Genomic DNA, 19,723 nt, shown 5'->3' on the forward strand with positions numbered 1-19,723 from the left:
TTTTTGAGCAGTGTATTTTTGCCTCAAATGCAAATGAAATGTCTCATGTTTAATTTTATCCCTTTTAGAGATCATTTCATCTTCAACTTGCTCAACTGTTCACAGTAACAGTAATTTTGACCAGGGGTGCCCAAACTTTTAACTATTATACGCCACAGTGTGTATACACATATTTACATACAATATATTATATTTAAGGCTGTGTTAAGAAAAGAACAAAAAAAAAAAAATTCATACTGAATTGAGCATCCCTTGTATTTTGTTATGGTTTTTAGATCCTGGAAGTGAAGAGTCCAATTAAACAAAGCAAGTCTGAAAAGCAAATTAAAAATGGAGACTGTGATAAGGTAAATTTGAATCTTTGACTGGCCAGAACCAGGGGTTGAGTTCTGATTAACTAGATGTAATTAATCTTTTGAGCATAGTCATGCCCTTTTCCCCTCCATAAAAAAACTGTAATTTTCCAATTTATTTTTTACAAGCCTAAAATATTACATATCTCCCTCCCAACTTCAACGTTGCCGATTTTTTTTTTTTATTATTATTATTTATTTCCTATATTGGCAACCACTTAGTTGACTTTCCTTCCACACAAGATGTTGGTTCTGGAGCTTTCATCTACATTTCTCCAGAAGAAACAAAGTAAATTGGTTATGGAATAAAATTTCATCTGTTCTCTTTTGATATATTTTATTGTGTTAACTGCAGTTTTTAGAAGCCTAAACATTGATGATGGGTTTAAAATCACTAAGAAGAATGCAATAAAATACAAATTCTAGCCTTCTTGATGTCTAAAGCATAAATTTGAGACACTTCAGTGGTTGCTGTTGAAAGAAATTACTGTAGAGAATGTGGGATATGTTTTGGACAGGTAAAGGTTAAGGTTGTTCGTCTTGACTTTCTAAATTGAAATAATTAGAGGTACTTCTATGCCAATTTCACTGCATTTTTTGTATGTTAGAATGCAAAGGGTTTTCGGGGACTTTGAGTGTTATTGACACGCATCACTTTTTTCGGGATTCTTTTTTATTGGCTAGAACAAAAGAAATGCAAGAACAGTGATTATGGTTTTTAAAAGCATTACTGCAATGTCATTTTCTATGAAGACAATTTTACAAACATTTGCTGAATGGCTTCTTTGTGTAGAAAACAGCAAGTATTAAGATGCATTTCATTGAATTTATAGAGTACATTTATAGAGCAATGAAGTTTCAGCCTTCAATGTATGTGTTTCCAGTCATAAAAATTGTTAGAAAAATAGTTTCAAAACAAAATTAAGTTGTGTTCAAGCCAATAAGTTTGTGAAGGTTTCTCATTGAAGATTAGATGGGTGTAGAGTTAAATGCAACTCCATACCTCAGATGTTCTTTAATGCTGATCGGATAAAATCCCGCCTATAATTTTTTCAACTTTCCATTCATTAGTATATGTATGACTTTCAGTCCCTGTTGTCCTAATAATAGAGTTGAGCAAAAAGATTTGATGGTCACTGGTTCAGCGTAGGCATGAGCAAACCCGCTCGGGTTTGGCCGAACTTGAGTACAAAGTTCGGTTTGGGTACTAGAACTAGACTGGGACGTGACCCCAGACCCGAGCCCAATAGAATTCAAAGGGGACCCGAATTTTGGTACTATAAAATGGTTGTAGGAAGGGCTAGTGGGCTACAAAAGGAAGCAAAATTGGCGGTAAGAGCAGGACTAATGCCCTGCAAACCAATGTAGATAGGAATATGATTTAAAATAACATATAATAAAAAAATCTTTAAATCAGGAGGCGGAGGTCCAACTGGAGGAGTGGAACAATGCCTTGCGTGGTAGTTTACTGGACTTGTTAATAAAAAATGACTTGAGGATCCAGCTATTTTTAACCAGCCAAGGGAAAGCAGACAGCTGTGAGCTGGTCTTATGCTGGGAAGGGGCCAATATTCAGGGACCTTTCCAGCTTAATATCAGCCTCCATCTGTCTAATTTAAATTTGTTGGTTATTTAAAAATGGGGAGACCCTTAAAAAATTATATGGGGTCCCCCTTAATTTTGATAACACTCTAAGGTAAAGCAGACAGCTGGGGGCTGATACTAATAGGCTGGGAAGGGCCATGGATATTGGACCCTTCCCAGCCTTATAAGACCAGCCCTCAGCCTCCACAGAAATGGCGCATCAATTAGATACGTCAATTCTGGGACTTAGCCTTGGCTCTTCCCGATTGCCCTGGTGCAGTGGAAATTTGGATAATGGAATTGTGGGGTTGATGTTAGCATCTGACGCTGACAATCATGCCCATGGGTTAGTAATGGAGAGGTGTCTGTCAGACCCCCATTACTAACCCAGTAGTCAGAATACATAAATACACATACACACCAAAAAAATCTTTATTTGAAAAAGGCTCCCCAACAGTTTGCCTCTTTAACCAATTTATAAAAAAAAAAAAGTCAGCCGTATTCTAAATGGAGGTCTAGCGACAATTCCCAGCTCTGTCTTCCAGTGTAAGGAGCCTCGTTCAGAGAATAATCAAGCACACGTGTTAGTAATGGAGAGGCATAATGGGGAGTTGTTTTCTTTTGTCAAATAAAGATTTTCTTTGTCTATTTCTTTTGACTGCTGGGTTAGTAATGAGGTTGTCTGACAGATGCCTCTCCATTACTAACCAGTGGGCTTGATGTTAGCTCCAGCTGCTGACATCAACCGCACAATCCCATTACCCCTGTTGCCACCTCACCAGGGCAATTGGGAATAGCCGAGGCTAAGTGCCAGGATTGACGCATCTAATGGATGCGCTATTTCTGGAGCAGCTGAGGGCTGGCCTTATTAGGCTGGGAAGGGGACAAAAGCCGTGGCCCTTCCCAGCCCATTATCAGTTCCCAGCTGTCTACTTTGCCTTAAATGGTTAGTGAAAATAGGAGGGCATCCATTTGTAATAACCAGCAAAGGCAATACAGACAGCTGGGGGCTGATATTAATAGTCTTGGAAGGTCTATGGATATTGGTCCATTCCCATTATAATTAGTTCAGCTCACAGCTGTCTACTTTCCCTTACCTGGTTATTAAAAATAGGGGGAACTGTACGTTGTGTTTTTAAATTATTTATTTATTTTACACCATCAGTCCTGGTCATGTGGTGCTCTGGCCAATCACAGATATGCCATTACTTGGCATGGTTGTGACAGGGCCTGAAGTGCCCACAGCCTTAAAGCTTGTTTATTGACTGTTCTGCAGCCTTTCAACAAGCTTTATTAGGCTTCCAAACCCTAACAGTAACACGAACGTACAGCAGAAGTGTTCGTTACGAACTCTGTACTTTACCGTTCTGGTTCGCTCATCTCTTGTCCAGCAACTTTGCTGGTTGTCCTTGGCCACCAGACAGGAGCCCTGCAAACATTCCCCTACCTGCAGACATCCTGGCACCTCTTATGACCTCTTATGGTCAGTTGTAATGGCATCGTTGTGGCATGATGTTGCTCCAGGCCTAAAACTATGCCAGCAGGTAGGAGGTTCACAGGTCCATGGTTACGCACCCATGAACTGCAACGTGGCCACCGTACTAAGACTCACCAAATCTTTTTTTGCTAAACTCTATCCTGTATAACAATGTTAGCTATCCCTCCATATATTATCTTCTGAAGTACACTGGTCAAACAAAAACTGCACCTGTACTGTGAAATGGTGAGTTGATAAAGAATGGGTGTAATTGATCTGATTTGCACTAAAGATAATCTGAGAAGTAAATTTGTATTTACTCTTTTCCTATCTGCCGTATAATTGAGAAAAAATTACACACTGAGCAAAGCAAAAAATAAATATGTGGTTGCTGCATATGGACTACTGAGAAAATAAAGGAAATAAGTCATGCCCGGAGTGTTTCTTTAACATTGGAAAAACGGTTCCAATACGTTATAGAATATAATACACTCAAACAAAGAGGGAGTTAAATTTCCGGCATAATTGTTCAGGGGGCATAGGAAATTTTAGAATACATTGGATGAGAAGTAACAGTAAAGCTAAGTCTACACAGTGACTTTGGCCACAGCACAAGTCATATAGCTGACAAGTTTGCTAGGAGTCCTTGAGGGTACAGCGACCAAGGCAAGCAATTGCAAAAAATGGAATCGAATGTAGTTGGACTTTTTGCGACTTGCTTCTTGCGATAGCAGTACCATCGGGGTGATAATGTGATTCCACTCACTTGTGTTGCACTGAGCTGTAGCAGCAATACCTAGCAAACTTTGACCACCCGACAGGTGTAGTGGCCAAGGTCGCCATGTAGCCAGAGCCTAATGCTGTAGAAATTCCTGCTACTCTTTTAAGGTGAGTGTATCTCCTTGACATCTTTTAAATATCAGTGTGACTCTTTTGCAGGCATACCTCGATGAACTAGTTGAGCTTCACAGAAGATTAATGACTCTAAGAGAAAGACATGTACTACAGCAGGTAAGTAACTAAGGCACTAAAACTGCAACATTTTTATGCAGATTCTTAAAAAAAAATGTTTTCATTGCTGTGATAATGTACAATGCAAAATATATTGCCAACATGTGATGTCTCCTCTTACTGTGTACATGGAAATGAATGGAGACAGCTACCGTATATACTCGAGTATAAGCCGACCTGAGTATAAGCCGACCCCCCTAATTTTGCCACAAAAAACTGGGAAAACTTATTGACTCGAGTATAAGTCTAGGGTGGAATGCAGCATTTACCGGTGAATTTCAAAAATAAAAATAGATCATTATTTCCCCATAGCTGTGCCATATAGTGCTCTGCACCGTTCATTATTGCCCCATAGCTGTGCCCCCCATACAGTGCTCTGCACCGTTCATGATTGTCCCATAGCTGTGCCCCATATAGTGCTCTGCACCGTTCATGATTGTCCCATAGCTGTGCCCCATATAGTGCTCTGCACCGTTCATGATTGTCCCATAGCTGTGCCCCATACAGTGCTCTGCACCGTTAATAGTTCCCTATAGCTGTGCCCCATATAGTGCTCTGCGCCGTTCGTTATTGCCCTATAGCTGTGCCCCATATAGTGCTCTGCACCGTTCATAGTTCCCCATAGAAAGCTCTGCCATTGCCACTGTTGCTGCAGTAAAAAAAAAAAAAGCCATACTCGCCTCTCTTGCTTGCAGCTCCCAGCATCCGGTCCCGGCGTCTCTCTGCTCTGACTGATCAGGCAGAGGGCGCCGCGCACACTAAATGCGTCATCGCGCCCTCTGACCTGCACAGTCAGAGCGCAGACGCTGGGAAGATGGAGCGGCGCCCGGCGGCTGGAACGCGGAGAGGTGAATATTACATACTTACCTGGTCCCGACGTCCGGCTCCCTCTGCCTGTCACAGCTGGTCTTCGGTGCCGCAGCTTCTTCCTCTATCAGCGGTCACCGTTACCGCTGATTAGAGAAATGAATAGGCGGCTCCACCCCTATGGGAGGTGGAGCCGCCTATTCATTTCTCTAATGAGCGGTCCCACGTGACCGCTGAAGAGGGGAAGAAGCTGCAGCACAGAACACCGTGGGACGGCAGGGGGAGCGCCAGGATCGCTGGGACTAGGTAAGTATGCCTCAGCGCCCTCTCCCCCTCACCCGCCGACCCTGCCACCCACCGTGACTCGAGTATAAGCTGAGAGGGGCACTTTCAGCCCAAAAATTTGGGCTGAAAATCTCGGCTTATACTCGAGTATATACGGTAGTTAATATTGTAATACTGCAGATTTTCACCAAATACCAAAAGAAAACTTAGAATAACCACCATTTTCATAAATCAATAGTACGCATAAAAATAAGTAACTGTTTAATATATCTTATCACATAAATCTGCTGGTTTCTCCTTTAGGACTTTCACTCTCAATACATGGGTAAATTGTGTATTCAGTGAAGAAAGATTTTCCCATTATTGAGATGGGAGTTGGTGCATTGAAAATTTTATGGAGGAGAAGGAGGGAGCTAGAGGTAGACTCTGACATTCTGCTGCAAGTTCTCCTGAAACCACAGTTTGAAGTTCTCCAAGGAGCTTTATGAGCACAAACTATTATCTTCTATCTCCGTATTGGGGAAAAATCGTAGTCAATGAATACAGATTTTCAATTTACTGAGATAGGAGATGGCAGTTGATGCATTCAAGGAGGGGGAGGAGCTAGAGGTAGACACAGACATTCTGCTGCAAGTTCTCCTGAAACCACAGTTGCAGTTCTCCCAAGAGCTTTATGCTCCCAAACTACCATCAATGATCTCTATAAAGGATTGCTCACACTTGCGTACAATTTATTTATTTTTATTTATAATTCAAGTGTGAGCGAACTCTTATGAGGGATAATCTGTAGTCCCTAAAGCAGGGGCAGGACACTATGGGGTATATATATATTAAAGGGAACACTTAAACAACTGAATATAACTCCAAGTAAATCAAGCTTCTGTGAAATCAAACTGTCCACTTAGGAAGCAAGACTGTTTGACAATCAATTTCACATGCTGTTGTTTAAATGAAATAGACAACAGATGGAATTTATTGACAATTATCATGACAAACTCAATAAAGGAGTGGTTCTGCAGGTGGGGACCACAGACCATATCTCAGTACCAATGCTTTCTGGCTGATGTTTTGGTCACTTATGAATGTTGGTTGTGCTTTCACACTTGTGGTAGCATGAGACGGACTCTACAACCCACACAAGTGGCTCAGGTAGCGCAGCTGTGGCAAGAAGGTTTGCTGTGTCTGTCATCGTAGTGGCTGGAGGCACTACCAGGCGATGTGGAGGGGCCATAGGAGGGCAACAACCCAGCAGCAGGACCGCTACTTCAGCCTTTGTACAAGGAGGAACAAGGAGTACAAAGCCCTGCAAAATGGCCTCCTACAGGCCAGAAATGTGCATGTGTCTACACAAACTGTTAGAAACCAACTCCATGAGGATGGTCTGAGTGCCTGACGTCCACAGATGGGGGTTGTGCTCACAGCCCAACACTGTGCAGGACGCTTGATATTTGCCACAGAAGACCAGGATTGGCAAATTCGCCATTGGCACCCTGTGCTCTTCACAGATAAAAGCAGGTTCACACTGAGCACATGTGACAGTCTGGATACACCCTGGAGAGCGATCTGCTGCCGGCAACATCCTTCAGCATGACCAGTTTGGCAGTTGGTCAGTAATGGTGTGGGGTGGCATTTCTTTGGAGGGCCTCACAGCCCTCCATGTCCTTGCCAGAGGTAGTCTGACTGCTATTAGGTACCGAGATAAGATCCTCTGACCCCTTGTGAGACCATATGCTGGTGCGGTTGACCTTGGGTTCCTCCTAATGCAGGACAATGCCAGACCTCATGTGGCTGGAGTGTGTCAACAGTTCCTGCAAGATGAAAGCATTGAAGCTATGGACTGGCCCACCCATTCCCCAGACCTGATTCCGATTGAACACATCTGGAATATCATGTCTCGCACCATCCACCAATGTCATATTGCACCACAGACTGTCCAGGAGTTGGCGGATGCTTTAGTCCAGGTCTGGGAGGAGATCCCTCAGGAGACCATCCGCCGCCTCATAAGGAGCATGCCCAGGTGTTGTAGAGAGGTCATACAGGCACGTGGAGGCCACACACACTACTGATCAAAATAATTTCCTTCTCTTGAGGCATTTCCTTTGAAGTTGGATCAGCCTGTAACTTCATTTTCCACTTTGATTTTCAGCATCATTCCAACTCCAGACCTCCGTGGGATATTAGTTGTGATTTATGTTGATAATTTTTAGGTTTTATTGTTCTCAACACATTCTGCTATGTAATGAATAAAGATTACGGGTGATTTTAGTGTTCCCTCTATTTTTTTGAGCAGTGTGTGTATGTACCGCACCGGACTATAAGACGCACACCAAATTTGGGGTGAAAATTGCAGAAAAAAATATTTTTTTTAATAAGATGGGAGTCCGTCTTTTTGTCCGAATTTACAGTATCTTGCCTGAGGGCTGGCGGTGGCAGAGCAGGGTCACAGGAGGCATGGTGTCAGCAGAGGTGCAGTGTTGCGGTGGGCGATATGGTGTTCACCTGAGCAGGGTCCCTTCCTGTTTAGGTGGGCGACGCCACACCCTGGTGTCCATGGGGGGGTTGCAGCAGTGCTTTGGCGGTGGAAGAGGTGCAGGGATGATGAGGTGCAATGAGCGGTATGGCGTGAGCAGGGTCCCTTCCAAATGTGAGGTGACGCAGCGGCCCGGTATCCAAGATAAGCAGCAGAGCCGGGTGAATCATGGCTTTATCGGTGGCGGCGGCCATCTTCCTGAGGCCGCGCATGCGCAGATGAAGTGCTCTGCTTACCGGGGCTTCAGGAAAATGGCTGCGGGAGGCCACGCGTGCGCAGATGGAGATCACGGCGACCATTTTCCTGAATCCGAGTTCGCAGATTTAGAAATATATATATATGTGTATATGTGTGTGTGTGTATGTATATGCATATGTATATATGTATATATATATATATATATATATATATAATCTTTACATTACATGTGCAGTGTCAGTGTGCTGCCCACATTCTCTGACCCTCGCGTATCTCATTCTCAGATCCATAATTTTCATGTTTCTGTGCATGGTCCTATAAACCTGTCCGTGTGCCATTCGATAAAAAAAAACCTGGAAGCACGCAGACCTTTCATACAAATGTGAGAATGTAGAATAATGGATTTTACAAAAAAAATCACTCGACGTCACACAGTGCAGATATAGAATAATATCTACATCCAGAAACTTACCACTGATGTCTCGTCTGATTAGAGCCACTTTTTCTTGTTTTTTCTCTATCTGGTCAGACCTTCATGTCGACATCTCCCAGCCATGACTCATCTTGTCACGATGATCATCTCCCCCCGAATACAGATATGTACCCCACCATTAATATACTATTAGCCACGCACCATTAAAAATATAAGGTACATCTATATGTAAGATATCATATATAGATAAATATATCATTGCCTTCTCCCTCACCACCCCATCATTGCCCTTTCCACTACCTACACAACACACACACACACACCACTCACCTCCCTGCACGTTCCCCCGCGCGCGCGCGCGCGCACACACACACACACACACACACACACACACACACACACACACACACAGCAGCAGCAGCCGCAGCATCGTCTTTGCCGGCAGCTTTCTTTGACACAGCCGTGCGCTGAATTCTCACATCATCCAGCCGCATGCTGTGTCAGACAGGGAGCGCGGGCAGGAAGCAGAACAGATCCCTGCAGCTCCGCTCCACTGCCATTTTCTCCTGCACATGAGGGTAATCTGGCCAGGGGCTCCTCGGGGCCAGATAAACAGGCCAGATTGCCCTCAGTATTGGTCACCCTGTTGAAGGTGCAACCTCTTTAATATGACAGCTGATCTACCCCATGTCTGATTTTTCAAGACAGCCATCAAATTGCTGATTTTTACTGGAGACGATTCCTTTGACTGATCATAAGTGATATTACATGATGGTTCTTTCTCCACATCAGACATATGAACAGGCGTTGTCTTGACAATACAACCTTTTTAAGATTTACCGTACTCTGGTACCATAAAAGCTGATTATTAATGAAAAAAAAGTGATGAATATGGGGTACATTTTCAAACATTTAGTTTACCTTCTTGATATTTTATTTTCACATTTTATTTGATCATTAGATCCCTGAAGCACTAAAAAACATCAGACAAAAGATCATACAACGGATATCAAATTACTGTTTCCACAAGTTCTAGCTTAGTTATTTTCTAATATCTACAGGTGTTTCATGTGGATTTAAGCTAAAAATATAAATCTTCTGCGTGGCACTTAGTTCAAGTTCTTTGTTGGATAAGCTATAGATGTACGTAATGCACAAAACTAACAGAAAGAAGTAAAAAAAAAAAAACATACATGCAATAACCTTGCCAGGTGCAGAGAAAAGCCCCTGGGGATGGAAGCAGAGATTGCTTGTTGACAGGAGCCGAGAAAATCCCTTCCCGTTACCTGTAGACACAAGTTTATATGGTCATACCAAAGTTAGTCATTGGAAAGCAAATTAAACTAACGGCACTTGGACACTTAATGATTTGTGCCTTGATAAAAGATGGATTTACACAAATAGAAAATGTGTATTTTAACTGTTTATATTGTAAAACTCTTTAATGAGATTTCAATTTTCTTTTGCTTCAGGCAGATGATTTGTATGATGATATTTTTCACTGTAGATTCATTTTTCCCATAGTAAACACCATCTATGGTTTACCATAATTATAAATTGTATTCATAATAGAATGCAACAATTTTGAAGAGGAATTGTTGTTTTAATTTCATAAATCAATAGTACACATCAGCACTAATTAAAATAAGAAACTTTAATACGGTCATGACCAAAATTGTTGGCAAGTATTTCTCCCAGAAAATTATTACAATTACACATTGTTATACACATGTTTATTTCCTTTTTGTCTATTGGAACACAAAAAAAAAATAGAAACAAAGACAGAGTGCACATAATTTCACACAAAACCCCAAAAATGGACCAGACAAGATTGTTGGCGCCTTTCCAAAAATGTGGGTAAACAACTTTGTTTCAAGCATGTGACGCTTGTTCAAACTCACCTGTGGCAAGTAACAGGTGTGGGCAATATGAAAATGCCACCTGAAACCAAATAAAATGGGAGACGTTGATTCAATGTTTGTATTGTGTGTCTGTGTGTGCCACTCTAAGCATGGAGAACAGAAAGAGAAGTGAACTGTCTGAGGGTTTGAGAACCAAAATTGTTGAAACGCCAACAATCTCAAGGTTAGAAGTCCATCTCCAGAGATCTTGATATTCCTTTGTCCGCGGTGCGCAATGTGCTCAAGAATTACAAGGGTGTCAACTAGTGTTGAGCGATACCGTCCGATATTTGAAAGTATCGGTATCGGATGGTATCGGCTGATATCCGAAAAATATCGGATATCGCCGATATCCGATACCAATACAAGTCAATGGGACACAAATATCGGAAGGTATCCGTAATGGTTCCCAGGGTCTGAAGGAGAGGAAACTCTCCTTCAGGCCCTGGGATCCATATTAATGTGTAAAATAAAGAATAAAAATAAAAAATTTTGATATACTTACCCTCGGACGGGCCCTGGTTGTCACCACTGCAATCGCCATGCTTTTCTTCCTAAGAATGAGCGCTTTAATGACCTTATATAGCGCCATAATATTCCACAGCACTTCACAGATATATATACTGTGTGTGTGTGTGTGTATATATATATATATATCTATCTATCTATAGATAGATAGATAGATAGATAGATATATGTATATGTATATATGTATATATATATATATATATATATATATATATATATATATATATATATATATATATATATATATATATATATATATATATATATATATATATATATATATATATAATTTATTATGGGTTGTCTCCCAAACTCCAAAGACATACTGATAGGGAATTTAGATTGTGGGCCCCAGTGGGGACCGTGACAGTGTCTGTAAAGTGCTGTGGAATATTATGGCGCTATATAAACAAGCATAATATTAAACTATTTCAGAGTGGTTAGTCTTTTGTGAAATCCCTCTGCCTTTAAAAATGTGTCATCTTGTCCTTAGCTGCTCACACAATTATGACTGTGAGCTAGAAGGAATTTGGCAGTGCTCCAACATTTCACTGCATGGCTTATGCTGTTCCAGTCACTTCCCATTGTAGCACACATAAAATCTCAGCAAGGCAGTGAGAGCGCTCTCTAGTAGTATTTGTTTACTACATGCCCTTCTTGAAGTTAGAAAGACCATAGGAAAATTATCTTTATTGGTGCTTTTTCTGTTAGGCTCATGAGAACACTGCCCCATCTATTGAGTTGGTAAAATCCATTGTTATATGCATAAATGTCATGGAAAATTTCCTCTAGCGATATTGGGACTAACCGTTTGAGCCAATTCTAGCTTTTCTGCTGTCTCAGGCAAAAATGTAAAATGGTACCTGCACCACTCTCCCAACAGAACAAAAAATAAAAATGTCCTCTATCTTAAATATATAATTCCACCAAATAAACCACAAATTGGTAAACTTCAAGCATAAAAGTATTCCAGCAATGCAAATAAAGCACATACATAAGTCTATGTTACAAAACTTTTTATTCTCTAAATCTGTCTACATGTATATGTAATTCAGTGTAAGTGCGTTAATATACTCAGCGATCACCATCTTTCCTGGTTTCCAGTGCCTCTCTGGTCCTCTTCTCATTCATGTGACTTAATTTCCAAATTGCTGTATCACACTGTTGTTAATGTGTAAACTCGACGTCACTTTTACAATGGTATGTCTATGGAGCGTCAGAGCAAGGCATGCATAGGATTATAATCTAAAAGTCGGAATTTCAATAACGTGAGTGAGTAGAGGACCGGAGCGGCACTGGAAACTAAGGTAGATGGCAATATGTTATTAATGCACTTACACTGATAATGTGTGCAAAGTGTAAAGCACTGCGGAATATGTTAGCGCTATATAAAAATATATTATTAACATTATTACACTGCATTACATATCCATGTAGACAGGTTTATTAAATAAAAATCTTCGTGGGAGTGATTCCCTAACTATAAGCAAATATAGAACAGATGGACTGCAGCATAGGGAGGTTCTGTTCGTATTATGCCTATCTGGCCTGCAGCATGGACCATCAGCCTTGTGAGGGGCCTTAAGCAACAAATTTAGCTTTTTCTGGGAATCATGGTGAAAGGTGGGGGTGCTAAATTACTCAGATAAGAGCTCATTTCCCTCTGTGCTGGTGATGAAGACGAGACTGTGACCAAGGAGGCCGACATTCCTGAGTTGGGGTTTTCTGGGGGGAATTTGGGGACTGCTGAAATGAAGAACCTTACATTTAATAGGCATTTGATAATGTTACTGTTCTAAATGGAGTTGCTCAAGAGCCGGGTGCCGACACCAGGTTTCCATACTTTGCAGTAAATGAGGACTTGCTATGTCGGGTTACTAAACTGAAGGGGAAGTAATGGAGCAACTCTTAGTATCAAGGCCTTATAGGCTTAAGATGTAAGACCTAGCCTATTCTCATGTCTTGAAGGGGGCATCTGAGAGTAGACAAAACAAAACCTAAGAGCGCGTCCTTCTGAGATTCTACTGGCTTGGATGTCACCAAGAGATTAACTATTCCTGGTCCTGTCCCACCTGCCAGCTAACTGCTCCACTCTCACTTCCATAGTCCCGAGTGCCATTACCCAAAATAGATTTCCCATTTGACAGTGGTGCTATACATCTTGTCGGACCCCTGGTTAAGTTCGCCAGAAGGCACCAATATATTGGTGGTCATGGACTGCGCAACACTGTACTCGGCAGTGCTACCACTGAGAAACTCCTCTGCAAGAGTTTAGTTAGAGAGCTTGTCCATATTTTTCCTGCACGTGCCTACCGAAGATGACCGTGACAAACCATAGAACTCCTTCCATGTCTAAAGTGATCATAGAATATTAGAGTTGAAAGGGACTCCTGCTCAATACAGGATTCATTAAATCTCAGACGGATATCTGTCCCGTCTTTGTTTCAAGACTTCCATTGAAGGAGAACTTGTCACCTCTGTCAGCCTGTTCCACTCATGGATCACCCTCATTGTCAAAACGTTTTTCTAATATCTAATCTGTCTTCTCTCTTTCAGTTTCATTCCATTGCTTCTCTTGTTTCCATTTGCAAATGAGCACAAGTATGATCTTTCTACACTGTGATATCCCTTCAGATATTTGTAGACAGCTACAGTATATTAGCCTTCTTTTTTGCAAGCTAAACATTCCCAGATCCTTTAATTGTTCCTCATAGGACATAATCTGCAGTCGGAAAATAAGATTAATACCCCCAGAAGTAGGACACACAATTATCTCAATGTGTATACTGAGAAGAAAATTCAGAAAATTGTTGCATCCAATTCGGATAATATGGAAAAGCTGTTCTACGCTAAATTAGCACAAGCATATAAACAAAAGCGTATTTAGAACAAAATAGAAAAAATCTTTTAGTACATTTAAAAAATATATGGTAATTTTTAGAAATTAGCCAACAGTGCTTGCACTTATAAATTGAATAAATTGAAGTGGCACCACCACAGGGCTGGCAGGACTAGAATTACATCAGTATTAAAATATTTATACAATGCAGTGTACCCACAATAATAGCAGGTCCAAAACAGGAAGAGGAACACTATTGATACATTGTATTATATCAGATCAATTAGACCATATGGCGTGCCCCTTTTACATAGCTATATTTTGCTGGTCCACAATAATGCACTGACATTGCACAAGGAGTAAAGCTCAAAGTGAAAGTGAATGTAACTTAGCAATGCCCAGGTGATGGTGCCACTGCCCCTACGTGCGTTTCGGCAGCGTGCCTTCATCAGGGAGGGTGGCATCATGACCAAACCATGCTCCTTTTCAACCAAAGGTGGCCAATCATATTAAATCTCACCCCTAACCATGTGACCATACCCATTAGGAAGTGAACAGACAGGATGCCGGTATTTGTAGTTTCATTCCGAAGCACTGCCCAGAAAAAGGTTAAGTACCTATTCATTGGCCATGTTGTGGCGCATGCAGCGCTGACACATCCAGATCAAATGAGGCCGATGAGTGCGTCATGACAGGCGGCGAGGTCCGAGATCGGGATGCAAACCACGTGTGATCACGTGGGTGGAGGCCCAACCCAGCACCCCGTCCACCGCCAATGATAGAGAAACACGTGATGGTGTCTCCGCGGTGTTGGATGTTTTGGTCTCCCCGAGGCCAATCATCTGTGCCTTTTATACACCACCAATGATAGACACCGTCACCAGCAACACCTCCAGGGTGTCAGCACATGCGTGCTGGCCAGGACCTCTATGGCATGGAGTATCTGTATCCCCACCCACAGCCTGACAAGCCTGCCGCATGTTAATCCAAAAGGCTGACCACCTAACAATTTAGTAAGTGCAAAAATAAAACCTAATTAAGTATAAGATAAAGCCATATTGTTAAGTCTGAAAAATGAAAAATATAGGAACTATTAAAAAGGCAGTATGCAATAATCTGCAGTCCGCTCATCATCCTGGTAGCTCTTCTCTGCACTTGCTCCAGTTTTTCAAATCTTTTTTTAAAATGTGTTGCCCAGAACTGGACACATCCTAGAACTGTGTTTGCTTTATTGCTGCTGCGTCACACTGTTGACTTACGTGCAGTCGGTGATCTATTAGTATACCCAAGTCTTTTTCACACGTACTGTTGCCTATTTCTATTCCTCCCATTCTGTAGTTGTAATTTTCATTTTCTTGCCCAGATGTAGAATCTTGCTTTTCTCTCTGTTAAATACAATTCTATTAGTCACTGCCCATTGTTCAAGTTTATCTAGATCCTTCTGAATACTTTCTCTGTCTTCTCTAGTGTTATCCCTCCGAGCTTTACATTGTCTGCAAATTTGATTAGTCTACCTTCAGTTACCTTATCTAGATCATTTATAAAAATGTTGAACAACACTGGGGCCAGGACACAGCCTTGTGGTACCCTACTTGAAACACTCTTCCAATTGGATGTGTAACCATTTATTACCACTCTTTGAGTACAATCACTGAGCCAGTTATGAATCCATCTAACTGTAGCCTTGTCAATCCCATAGTTGGTCATTTTTTCAATAAGGATAGTATGAGATACTTTATCAAATGCTTTGCTGAAGTCGAGAAATACTATATCTACCATATTTCCCTGATCCACCCAGCCAGTGATTCCATCATAGAAGCAAATTGATTAGTCTGCTATTGCTTATTTGCTACAAACCCATGCTGGTTCTGATTAATTATTGTATTCTTATCCAAGTACTTTCTTTCTTGGTGTTTAATAATTTGTTAAAAGATCTTTCCTGGTATAGAAGTAATGCTCACTGGTCTGTAATTTTCTGGATACAACTTGTCTCCTTTTTTGAAGATAGAAGCATAATTTGTCCCTCTCCAATCTTCTGAGACATCTCCTGTTCTCCAGGATTTTTCAAAGATTCTGGCTAGTGGTTCTGCAATTTCCTTTTTCGGTTCCCTATGATGTAATTTATCTGGACCAGGAGATTTAAATTAATTTAAATTGACTAAGTGCCCAATCACCATCTCTCTGTTTATAGATAGTGTGGATTCATTTATTACTTCGATAGCACCGTGAAAATCAGTTGTTGTTACAGTTGCTTTCTTAGAGAACACTGATGCAAAATAGGAATTTAAAAGTTCGGCCTTCTCAACATCAAATTGTCCACTTCATCCTTTTCATCCTGTAAAAATCCTATAACATCTTTGAATTTTCTTTTGACATACCCCTAAAATCCTTTTTTACTGCTTTTGGTATCCCTTGCAAGCCTCAATTTATTACTGGCTGAAGCTCTTCTAACGCTTGCCCTGCATTCACTGCAAACAGCATTATATTCCTTTTCCATATATACTTTTCTTTTTTCCTTTCTAATAAGTGATTAAGTACTGTGTTTATCCATCCTGGTCTCTTCAAATGCTTCCAATTCTTCCTCCTTTTCGGGATTATTACCCATTGTTTAGTGAGAATTTCATTTAGCAAAATCTCCCATCCTTCTTGGACATTTCTGTCCTTTAGAACATCCAGCCATTGGACCTACTCTCTTTATGAGTACATTAAAATCTGCCTTTCTGAAGTCCAAATTTAATGTCGGAGTCTCTGCTGGTCTTCCTCCTCTTGTAATCCAAAAGTCAAGGATAGCATCACCGCTGACTCCTAAATTCCCAGCCACCTTTACTTTCTCAACCATTTCTTCCCTATTGGTAAGAATTAGGTCCAAGATTATCTGCATTCACTGAAGACACATTTTATTGAACAATTGAGAATTTTGAGAATGATCAATCCAGAGGTGAAGCAGATTTCTCTGATAAGATATACAACATGTTCCAAATTATTATGTATATGTTATTTTTCTCGGATTTTCCTAACTGGTCAGTGCAAATGACAGTCAGTCTAATAAAAGTCATCACCCGTTAGAGTATAAATCGAATTTTATTGAAGAAGCCTCCCAATGATAACAGTATAATCTCCAAAATGAATAAAAACTCAAAATGCACTGTTCCAAATTATTAGGCACAGTATAATTTCTAAACATTTGATATGTTTTAAAGAACTGAAAATGCTCATTTGTTGCATTTGCAGCATTAGTGGGTCACATTCACTGAACAAAAAAGCTATTTAAGTACAAAACCTCCTAACAGGCCAAGTTACATGTTCACATAGGAACCCTAATTTGATATCACCTTCACAATTCTTGCATCCATTGAACCTGTGAGATTTTGGAGAGTTTCTGCTTGTATTTCTTTGCATGAAGTCAGAATAGCCTCCCAGAGCCGCTGTTTTGATGTGAACTGCCTCCCACCCTCATAGATCTTTTGCTTGATGATACTCCAAAGGTTCTCTATAGGGTTGAGGTCAGGGGAAGATGGTGGCCACACCATGAGTTTATCTCCTTTTATGCCCATTGCAGCCAATGACTCAGAGGTATTCTTTGCAGCATGAGATGGTGCATTGTCATGAATGAAGATGATTTTGCTCCTGAAGGCACGTTTCTGCTTTATACCATGAAAGAAAGTTGTCAGTCAGAAACTCTATATACTTTGCAGAGGTCATTTTCACACCTTCAGGAACCTTAAGGGGCCCTACCAGCTGTTTCCCCATAATTCCAGCCCAAAACATTATCCTCCACCTCCTTGCGGACTTCGCATCCACTACTCCATCCATCTGGACCATCCAGGGTTGCTCGACACTCATCAGTAAACAAGACTGTTCGACAATTAGTCTTCATGTATGTCTGGGCCCACTGCAACCATTTCTGCTTGTGAACACTGTTCAGGGGTGGCCGAATAGTAGGTTTATGAACCAGAGCAAACCTTTGAAGGATCCTACACCTTGAGGTTCAAGAAACAAATCTGTTTGCTTGTTTGTCATGACTTTTTAGCAGAAACCTTCCTCATTATGCCTTTATCACACAAACACGTCTGTGCTCAGATTCACCCACAACTCTCTTAACAGTGCGATTATCACGCTTAAGTTTTCAGGAAATATCTAATGTTTTCATCCCTTGACCAAGCCATTGCACTATTTGATGCTTTTCGGCAGCAGAGAGATCCTTTTTCTTTCTTATGTTACTTGAAAATTGTGGCCTGCTTAATAATGTGGAACATCATTTTTAAGTAGTTTTCCTTTAATTAGAATCACCTGAAAAACTAATTATCACGTGTGTTTAAGATTGATTACATTGAGCCCTGAGACACAATATCATCCATGAGTTTATTTAGAAAACAAAACAATTAAATCTTTATGACACTTAAATCCAATTTGCATAATAATTTGGAACACGGTGTAGTCACGGCCGAAAGTGCTGGAACCATTGAAATTGTTCCAGAAAATTATTGCAATTACATATGTTTTGTTATACACATGTTTATTTTATTTTTGTGTACAACACAAAAAAACTGAGAAAAAGCAAACACTACATAATTTTCACACAAAACCCTGAAAATAAGCCAAACAAAATTATTATTTATTTATATAGCACTATTGATTTCATGGTGCTGTATATGAGAAGGGGGTTACATACAAATTACAGATATCACTTACAGTAAGCAAACTGACAATTACAGACTGATAGAGGGACGAGGACCCTGCCCTTGCGGACTTACATTCTATAGGATGATGGGGAAGGAGACAGTAGGTTTAGGGTTGCAGGAGCTCCGGTGATTGTGAGGCGGTAGCTCTGGAGGTTGTGAAGAGGCAGCGGGGTCAGTGCAGGCTGTAGGCTTTCCTGAAGAGGTGGGTTTTCAGGTTCCGTCTGAAGGGTTCGAATGTGGTTGATAGTCGGACGTGTTGAGGCAAAGACTTCCAGAGGATGGAGGGATATTCCGGAGAGGTCTTGGAGGTGGTTGGGTGAGGAGCGAATAAGTGTGGAAGAGAGAAGGATGTCTTGGGAGGACCGGAGATTACGTGAGGGAAGATATCGGGAGATTAGTTTAGAGATATATGGAGGAGACAGATTATGGATGGCCTTGTAGGTCATTATTAGTAATTTGAACTAGATATGCTGAGAGAATGGGAGCCAGTGAAGAGATTTGCAGAGGGGGAAAGTGGAGGAGTAGCGAGGAGAGAGATGAATTAGTCAGGCATAAGAGTTAAGGATGGACTGGAGAGATGCAAGGGTGTTAGCAGGGAGGCCATAGAAAAGTATGTTGCAGTAGTCAAGGCGGGAGATGATGAGGGCATGCACAAGCATTTTGGTAGATTGAGGGTTGAGGAAAGGACGGATTCTGGAGATATTTTTGAGCTGGAAAGCGCTTGGATGTGTGGTTTGAAGCACAGGGCAGAGTCAAAGGTTACTCCAAGGCAGTGGATTTCCCGTAAGGGGGAAAGAGTGATGTTGTTAATTGCAATAGACAAGTCAGGCAAGGAAGATCTATGAGATGGAGGAAAGATGATTAGTTCAGATTTGTCCACATTGAGTTTGAGGAAGCGAGAGGAGGAGGAGGATATGGCTCATTGACACTCCGGGATTCTGGAAAGCAGAGAGGTGACGTCTGAGCCAGAAAGGTAGATCAAAGTGTCATCAGCATAAAGGTGGTACTGGAATCCATGGGACTTTGAGTTGTCCCAGGCCAAGTGTATAGATTGAGAAGAGTAAGGGTCCTAGAACAGAGCCTTAGGGGACTAAG

At 41.2% G+C, this 19,723-nt stretch overlaps 1 protein-coding gene across 2 annotated transcripts in view; it reads left to right on the plus strand.

Annotated features, from left to right (window-relative positions):
• MLLT3 (MLLT3 super elongation complex subunit) overlaps positions 1–19,723 on the plus strand; it is a 367,858-nt gene that overhangs the window by 312,651 nt on the left and 35,484 nt on the right. For both annotated transcript variants that reach the window (XM_069766027.1, XM_069766035.1), the window contains exons 10-11: positions 276–347; positions 4,354–4,425. In XM_069766027.1, the coding sequence (XP_069622128.1) occupies positions 276–347; positions 4,354–4,425 (144 nt within the window). The remainder of the gene's footprint in view (positions 1–275; positions 348–4,353; positions 4,426–19,723) is intronic.

Source organism: Ranitomeya imitator, chromosome 1 (assembly GCF_032444005.1).
Source record: "Ranitomeya imitator isolate aRanImi1 chromosome 1, aRanImi1.pri, whole genome shotgun sequence".
In the NCBI taxonomy this organism is placed as follows: domain Eukaryota; kingdom Metazoa; phylum Chordata; class Amphibia; order Anura; family Dendrobatidae; genus Ranitomeya; species Ranitomeya imitator.